Source organism: Vipera ursinii (assembly GCF_947247035.1).
Source record: "Vipera ursinii genome assembly, chromosome: 14".
NCBI lineage: Eukaryota > Metazoa > Chordata > Lepidosauria > Squamata > Viperidae > Vipera > Vipera ursinii.
In genome coordinates, this window is record NC_139527.1 from 1273018 (window position 1) to 1281791 (window position 8774).

The 8774-nt window shown below is 43.8% G+C and overlaps 1 protein-coding gene across 3 annotated transcripts; it reads left to right on the top strand.

Moving 5' to 3' along the window:
- The first annotated feature begins 356 nt into the window (after nt 1–356).
- On the top strand, nt 357–8746 carry RSRC2 (arginine and serine rich coiled-coil 2). 3 transcript variants are annotated; one of them, XM_083373710.1, is made up of 10 exons: nt 357–491; nt 2159–2315; nt 2689–2732; nt 4886–5076; nt 5889–6032; nt 6175–6297; nt 6617–6696; nt 6959–7191; nt 7584–7673; nt 8108–8746. In XM_083373710.1, the coding sequence occupies exons 1-10, from the start codon at nt 486–488 to the stop codon at nt 8288–8290; spliced, it is 1251 nt and encodes a 416-aa protein (XP_083229836.1). In that variant the 5' UTR covers nt 357–485; the 3' UTR covers nt 8291–8746. The 3 variants fall into 3 exon arrangements, with proteins under 3 accessions (XP_083229836.1, XP_083229837.1, XP_083229838.1); XM_083373711.1 differs by lacking the exon at nt 357–491 and adding an exon at nt 3443–3520 and having other exon boundaries at nt 4864–5076; XM_083373712.1 differs by lacking the exons at nt 357–491; nt 2159–2315; nt 2689–2732 and adding an exon at nt 2751–3520 and having other exon boundaries at nt 4864–5076.
- The last annotated feature ends 28 nt before the right edge of the window (nt 8747–8774 follow it).

The following is an 8774-nucleotide window of genomic DNA, read 5'->3' on the forward strand; positions in this document are numbered from 1 at the left end:
GTCAGCATAGCTGACTCAGGAATTCTGGGAGTTGAAGTCCATGACTCATAAAAGAGCCGAGGTTGCCTACCCCTGACCCAGGAGGATTGGGCGCATCCGAGAAAATTAGCCCAACGCGTCAGAGAGGCTGGTCGTCTCTTTATTGAGGGATCACACCATATGTCTGCCTAAATGTTACAGCTCCTTATTCGGAGCCCGCCGCGTTGTTCTAGCCTCGAAAAGAGCCTAAGGAGGGAAAGGCCCACTCTACCAGATATAGCTCTATGCTGCCTCGCCCGCCGCGGCGTCTGCGCAGGCGCGGCGCCGCTCTCCTGCCTCCCGCCGCTCCCATCCGGGCATCTCCCAGGCAGGGGGCGGGGCCGGGCGGAGAAGGCTGCTCGGCCAGGCGGTTGCGGAGGCGCCGCGCGTCGCTCGCTGAGGGGCCGCAGCCGCGGAGGAGCCGCAGGTCCCGCTGGGCGCCCGCTTCCCCTCCCCGGCACCCCGGCATGGCGGTGAGGCTCCCGACGGCTTCCCGGGCTGGCGGAGGGCGAGGCCCAGGCGGCGGGCGGAGCCGCCCCGGGTGGAAGGCGCCAGACAAGATGGCGCCCGGCCGCCATGATGGGCCTCCGGGAGGGAGGGGGCAGGAGGGAGGCGGTTAACACCCCCCTCCAAAACAGCTCGGCTTCTCGAAGCTTCTCTCCTGGCACCTTCATGGCGAGAAGCGACTGTCTGTATCCCCACGTTGGGCTGACACGCCTCGTACACGTGTGGGTGGTGATGGTGGGGAAGGGCTTTTTGTGGAGTAGAAGCGGGCAGAGCCTCCCTGTGTGTGTGTGTGTGTGTGTGTGTGTCTTGTGTATTTGTGTGTGTATACGTATATCGATGTACCTGTATACGGCCCCAATTTATGTATGGATCTGAAGCCTTTTTTAAAAGCAAATTTTATTACAGGCTGTATCATAAAGGAACAGGACCTGCGTGTCTATGGATACAAAGGCTGGGGGGGGGTGTCTAGGGCTTATTATGGGATGGGGAGAGAAGACCAGGCCCATTGGCTGCTCTTTTACAAATATAACCCTAAGAAAAGAAGCTGGTATGCTGGGCATGTCTGAATCTTTCACATTTACATTGACTCGTGTAAATAGGTCTGTATAGGGCCTGTGTGGCAGAGATGGGGGTTGCTAAAAAAAAAAGTGCCAGTGGGACAGTTTGGCTTCTGCCCTCCGTAGCTGCTCCCAACTGAAGAGGAAGATGCTGAGGGTAGAGCTGCCTTAATTGATTTAAGGTATTTTTTAGTGGCCTCCGGTTTCCGTCTTCTAAGGGGGAGAGGAAAGGGGGGGGGCGACCTTTCTTCCCTTTATTTGTATTTCTTCATGCTGTCTTTTCCCTTGGACTATTTTGAATGTAATTTGTGAAAAGGGTAACTTCCTTACAGGATAACCAACGTGGGATGAGTACAATTCCAATTTGCAATTGAGTTAATGGAATCAAGTTCTCATAGCTTTGTGGGTGGGGGGTCCATTAACTTCAGAGGGGCTTGTATTCTGAGTAAATACTTTAACTTGGACATCAAAGACTTTGGAATAAACACGTGAAACTAAATGTTGCATAAAGCTAAATATTTAGGGGCTTATAGCTCCTTAGCATTTATTTAGCATCAAGGCTTTCTATATTTTTATTGATTGGTCGATAATGCCACTGTAATGGCATATAATGCTATTCTTTGTTGCCAATGTTAAATGTTGTTTGTGACCTGGTTGTACAGCTCCAGTTCTGCTATACTCTTAGCTGGGGTTTAATTTGTTTGGAATATTCCTAAAATATAAAAAGGTATTCGTCCCAAGTAAAGCACTGCAATCATAAAATCCTTTGCATTTTTTCTATCTAGTTTTTCACGCCTATAGTTATTCATTCAGCCTGATAAGAAATTATTTAATGACAAAATTGTGTTATTCAGATTTGCTGCAATAGTCAAGTAAGGAGGGTAATTTAGTTTCTAGAGAAAGCTATTAAAATGCGTACTCTAGTCAGACATATTAAGTGTATATTGTAGTTAACGTAATATGCGCTGTAGGAGAGTCATTTAAAGAACTTGAGGTAGTGCTCTATTCTGGATATCGGAAGAGTAGTAGACAGTCGCTATACTGCAAATACTAAAAGTTATTTCATTTTAAATTAGGCTAGTGATTCTGAGCGAGAGGCAAATCCCCCAGAGAAATCATCTCCCGAGAGAGAGAAGAAAAAGGAACGATCAGATGCATCTAGTTCACCGAGAGCTTCAAAACACCATTCTTCAAGGTCACGTTCCCGATCAAGAGAAAGAAAACGAAAATCCGGTATGAAAGTCTCTAGCTGTTTCCATTACTACATTTTCCTAGTGAATACCCTTGTAGTTTAATGGTTGCCTTAATTAAGATAGTAATTTGTTACAATCTGTATAACTTTAAATACTTCTGTTCAAAATGTAACTTTTTGAAATGTAAGTCTTAAGTGATGGCATTCTATATACAAGGCAGAATTGTGAACTGATTAAATAGTTCAGACCTCAGAATTATGTTGAGCCTTGTATCGGGTTGGGAATACTAAGTTTTCCAACTATTTCAAATCAGTAAAATAGCCTAAGCGTTAATATTGTTGGGATTGGAGCTTATGTAGAAGGGGATGGTTTTTATTTTATGTTGGATTACTAATAGATGCTTTCTTCTTTAGATAATGACGGGAAAAAATACAGAAGTCGGAGCAGAAGCAAAGAGGTAATTAATACTTTGTAGTGCTTGGGTATTTGTGCAGGACATATTTACAAGTATGTCATAGCATGTATAAATCTTAAGATGTAATTGTCTAAATGGTAAGTACCAAAAAATAAATAAATTCAGAAAGTGCTTGGAGTGAGAAGCATGAATGAAGCCACCCTTATAACAAAAAGGTAATAATTGACCAAAAAAATTCAGGTGGAGATTTACTGTGGAAAATACCATGATAAAAAATTTAATATAGTTGATTCCTACAGAGCTTCCATTCCTCAGAGTTCAGCTAAGCATTTGCAAAATTCTTTGCCCATCTCATTCCACCTCCACCTTGAAGTTTTTGTCACCCTTTGGGTGAGGACATAGTTGGGAGTTTTCCTATGGTGGGGTGTGTCTGTATACAACAGGAGTCACAGAGATGAAAATGATTTTGAAGCCAAAACGAGGGGATTGAGATGAGGAAGCCATTGTGCAAGTATTGCTAAGGGAACCCCCCAGCCACTGGTGCAGAGGTGGTTTCAGTTCAGGAGCATCAGCAGTAGCTAGAAAATTCTGCTAGACGGAGCTTTAGATGAAATTTCTTTATGTGGGACCAGAGGCTTTCCCCCCCCCTTTTGCAATGGAAGCTCTGTTTTAAAAAAAGTAGGAGAGTATTTGTGAAATTGACTATATTGTTTAGATCACATGATAACATTTCTATAATAAATCATACTCAGCGTGCTAATGCGCGAAGAGACTGAACTGAAGACGCTCCAGACTCAGATAGCAAAATTATAAGCCTACTTCATGATAAGGTAACTATTAGTCATTCAAACTCATATTTCCCTTGCAAAGAAATTTAAATCAGTTATTGGATATAATGGTGTTTTTAAGTACATGCTATATGTTTAGAAAACTATTCCGTTATATTTTCAAAAAGTATTTCCCTCATAATTTAGAAATCGTTCAAACTAGTTGAGAACTGTACTGTTTCTTATTTTAAATTCCAGGGGAATAACTGCTGTTAGAATTTGATTTTTCTATTGATGTTTGACCCAATATTTTTAGGTAATTTTCCTAAACTCTAATGCTTAAAGGCTAATTAAGTAAAGCGTTATTCCTAGTTCTCCTAGTAATTTTACATGATCCGAAAAGGAGGACAACAGAAATAATATGGACATCACACGTATTGGAAAAGCATCCACCACCGTCCATAAAATACCTCTACCTTGGCAGTTGGGTTTATTTCACCTTTGTGAGCTTTTTCCATTTTTGCTATGCAACAAATACACTTTGCACTCCTTTTTTTAATCTCCAGTGGGCGCCCAAATAGTTTCATATTAAAAATTTAGCCATAAAAGTTAAATTATTAGTAATTGTGGTGGCTTAACATTTAGAATAAGTTGGTGTAACGAATGAGTAAATAAATGGTTGAATTATATATATATGCAGCATTGGCTTTAAGTGTGCTTACTACGACCTGGAAGACATAAAGAATTACATGAAAATGTTAAAGATTGCTTAATGTGTGCAATTGCTTCCGAGCATCGCTTCCAGTGCAATTCATAGAGAAAAATGTATCTGTGTAGTAGAAGTACTGAAAAGGAAAGTTGCAGAGAATCTTTACCCAAATTTTAGAGAACCAAACACTGAATGGTAAAGTGTCTTAACTACAGAAAAAGCCCAGATTGTTGCAAATTGAAAACATGATCTGGCTCGGACGCTGGTTACCTGACAGACAAGGTTTTAGGCTGGGGGTCCATTGTACCACACAAACCTCAGGAAGGTGGCCTATAAATCTCCTGCCACGTTGCTGGGCGAGCTTCCTAAAGTTTTCTCGGGGGTCCCTAGAGACCGGCACGTTTCCTTTTGTGGACGAGTCCCCTCAAACCCTCGGAACAGCTCTTCCGACTCAGGGTGTAAAAGCGGCTGTGGCAGGAGATGTTTTAACATCTTGTGGAGCGAGATTTAAGTCAAGTAGTGGTGGGGAGGAGTGATAGCGTCATCTCTGCAACATTGCCTAGGTGGTGGTGTTAAAGGCATCTCAGTTGACTGGGGCCACGCTCCTAAGGTTACTAATGTTGCATCATCACAACGTATCATTCTTGATCTTCCAATGCCCATACTAACTCTTTTTGTTGCACTATTTTCCTGAAAGAACCAACTTCTTCTTAAAACAGGCACGAAGACATGGGTCCAAGGAGAAGTCCTCCAAGAAGCACAGACCTGAAGACCACAACGATAAAGAGCACCCTTCAGATAAAGGGAGGGAAAGCCTGAACTCCTCGGAGAATGGCGAGGAGCGGCACAAGCGCAAGGAGAGGAAGTCCTCCAGAGGACGTAGCCACTCAAGGTCTCGTTCCCGGGAAAGGTAGGCTCATAGTTGCCCCCCCGTTATTAGCTTGGAGAGGCTCCGGGGGATTGTTGAGCCCGCTCCCAGAAGATTTGTGAGTCTTCGAGTTTGCCGCCTTCTCGTCTTCTAAACTAATGTGCAGTGGTGGCAGAACGTTGCGTTTCTTTGTAGCTGATTTTGTTGTCCCTACAAGCAGTCCTCGACTTAACAGTCAGTTTGCCTAGTGACCGAAGTTACAAGGGCATTGAAAAAAGGGACTTAGGACCATTTCTCACACTTACGACCACTGCAGCATCTCCATGGTCGTTTACATTCGAATGCTTGACAACTGACTCACATTTATGACGGTTGCGGCCTTTTGACAAGTAAAGTCAGTGGGGAAGCCAGATTCACTTAACAACTTGTGTTGCTAACCTAACAATTGCAGGGATTCGCTTAACGTGGCAAAAAAATTCGTAAAATGGGGCAAAGCACACTTAACAAACATCTCGCTTAGCAACAGAGGTTTTGGGCTCAATTGTGCTCGTAGAGGACCAGCCGTATTTTTTTCTTCAACCTAGATCCAAATTTTTATACTTACCTACATTGGGGATATCTTGGTTTTTTGTTTTTTTTTCTTATAATAGCTACACCAAGTCCCTTTTGCCACTGATTTCTCAGTAGAAAGGCAATGCTGACTAGTCTTTTTGCACTCATTCCAGGGGGCTATCTTGTTAAATAATGTAAGCCTAAAAACTTTTTCAATTGTCTTTTTTAAACAAAAAACAAAAACCACACAAACAGAACACGATGCAGATAACACGTTAATAGGGGTTTGGGTGTGATTCCAGGCGACACCGTAGTCGAAGCCGCGATAGGAAAAAGTCCCGCTCCCGCAGTCGAGAGAAAAAGCGTCGCCTGAGATCCAGATCTCGATCCAGATCCAGGCACAGGCACAGAAGTCGCAGCAGAAGCCGAACCAGGAGTCGGAGCAGGTCTGTTGACGCTTCTCATCAAACCCTAAAAGGGCAAATGTGGGGAGGGCGAAAGCAAACGGGAGAATGTACTGTTCAGGTTCCTTTGTGGTCTGATAAGCATTTTCAAAGAGGAAAAATGAGACACTCTGCTTCTGAACAGGGAGAGAAAGAAGCGACCTGAAAAACCAAGAAGGTTCAGCCGAAGTCACAGCCGAACTCCGAGCCCCCCACCTTTCAGGGGGCGAAACACAGCGATGGATGCCCAGGAAGCCTTGGCCAGACGGTAAGAGACTCTCCTCCCGAATTTTCACACATTTTGATCGTAGGTTTATTTGATTTTTTTTTCTTAGATGGTTTTCATGATTCCCCCTCCTATGAAAGTGGAAGTGGGAAAGTACTTCAGCCCCTTGTGTCTTTGTCATCCAGTGTTATCTCTCCAATTCGAATTAAGAAGCAGCAACAGAGAAAAGTACTATGGAATCTCCTCCTAGACGTGTTGTGTGCAGCTTTTTCAGCTTGTCCTTGCTGTTTCGTTTCTAAATAAACAGAAGTGAGAAATGAGGAAAAGCCTTTTTGACATATTTCTGCATTGTTGTTCTTAGGTTGGAAAGAGCAAAAAAATTGCAAGAACAGAGAGAGAAAGAACTGGTTGAAAAGCAGAAGCAACAGGAAATGGTTGCCGGTAATTGAACTTCCTTTTAAAATAAATAGAGATAATAACATTTCACCACTTCATTTTGTTTTGATCTGTCTCTCTAGAGACTTTCTACTTTTCTACCCTTTTTAAAAATACATAGACCAGGAAAATAGGATGTTAATGTATTTGGAAAAGAGCTGGTAAAGATTTATCTGCCAAAAGAGTTTGCACAATGTTTTTATGGCTCGTAAAGCTGGTGTATGAGACAGCTGGTGCCTTTTGATGAATCCTGTTTTGTTGGTTTCAGCGGCAGCTGCCACCGGCGGGTCAGTCATCAACGTCGCAGCTCTCCTGGCCTCCGGGACACAGGTCACTCCTCAAATAGCCATGGCAGCTCAGATGGCAGCCCTGCAGGCCAAGGCTCTGGCCGAGACGGGAATCGCCGTTCCCAGCTACTATAACCCAGCAGCAGTGAACCCCATGAAGTTTGCCGAACAAGAAAAGAAGAGAAAAATGCTTTGGCAGGGCAAGAAAGAAGGGGTAATTCTCTTCCGTCGGTTACCTGTAGGGAGTCTATAGGGGGATGTTTTCGGAGGCAGGGATGTTTTCGGAGGTGGTTCAGGGCTACTCCTGGCTGTGCAGCTCGTGACGCTTTGAGGTTTTTGAAATTCTTAAGATGGAAATAGCTTTGAAGGGCTTGTTCGCAGGGCCAAGCTGATACAGGAACTAGATGCTAAGTGAGTCCTTGTACTGAACGTTTGAGGGGGGGACCGTGGGGGTGTGTGACTGGGTTAGTGGAACGGTGAAAAGGAGAAAATTGCCTTTGTATATGAGAAATCTTTTGCCAGTGGCTACACGTTGATTTTTCTTTTATAGTACGAACACACTTCTATATGTAACCTCTAAAAACTCACTACTTCCTTTTTTTACAGGATAAATCACAATCTGCGGAAATCTGGGAGAAACTGAATTTCGGAAATAAGGACCAAAATGTCAAGTTTAGGAAGTTGATGGGCATTAAGGTAGGTGTTTCAAAAATTACCTTCGTCTTTACCCCAGAATGATCAGTGCGAAGAGATCTGTGTACTCCCGGAAGGCCCACAGGCTATGAAACAAAACTTCAGAGCAGCACATGGAGTGAAGTCAGATTCTTGAGGTAGCTGGATGAGTTAAAATGATTAAAGTGATCTCCTGGGGATCTGATTTCCTCCTGTATACGCTGCAAGAATCCCACCAGCCTTTCAGATCAGATCTGGAGAGGCTCAGGTGGGGAAAGAGTGCTTATGCTCCACTGCTCGGTAACTGGTGGAAACGATGGGAACCTTAGTGGGGACTTACAGCAAAGCTTTGGCTCTGAATCTTTGTTGTGTGCTGCTGTGGCTGCCGTGTATCAGAGCGGAAGAGTTTTGTTCGGTGACCCTTTCGTGGCTGATGGCTTTTCTTCCGTTTCTCCTAGAGTGAGGAGGAAGCCGGGGCTAGCAGCTCAGTGGACGAGGAGAGTTACAAGACTTTGAAACAGCAAGAAGAAGTCTTCCGCAATCTGGACGCACAGTACGAAATGGCCAGGTCACAAACACACACCCAAAGAGGAATGGGATTGGGCTTTACGTCTTCGATGCGAGGAATGGACGCCGTTTGAGGAAACGCCTTCGGACAGCTTGAGACTCCTCCGGCCGAGATTCTTGTTGAGATGTTGGCTCCACGTTCACCGAAAGCTGGCATCCTAGCTTGCATGGGTGTTAACATTGACTTTAATTTATTGACATTACAAATTTTTTGTAAATACCAGATCAGTGATAACTGGTGTTCCATGTTGTAATCAGGTTATACTCACTTCCATTATACATGGCAGAGCTCTAGAAGGACGCTTCTACTTCTGTGGTTTTCAAACGCAACAGCCGAGGGTGAACTCGCCCCATGGATATTTTGTGTCCACCGTCTCTTGTGTACTTTTTGTACTTTAAACTTGTACAGTTATTTTCAACTCTTGGAACATGAAACACATTGTATTGGTGTTAAAAACTAGCAGATCGGGCCAATGGGTACATAAATGCAGTGCAACAACCTGGTTAATAAAACTTTTTTTCTCAAGTAATACTGTATTTAAGTTTAGTAGATAAATT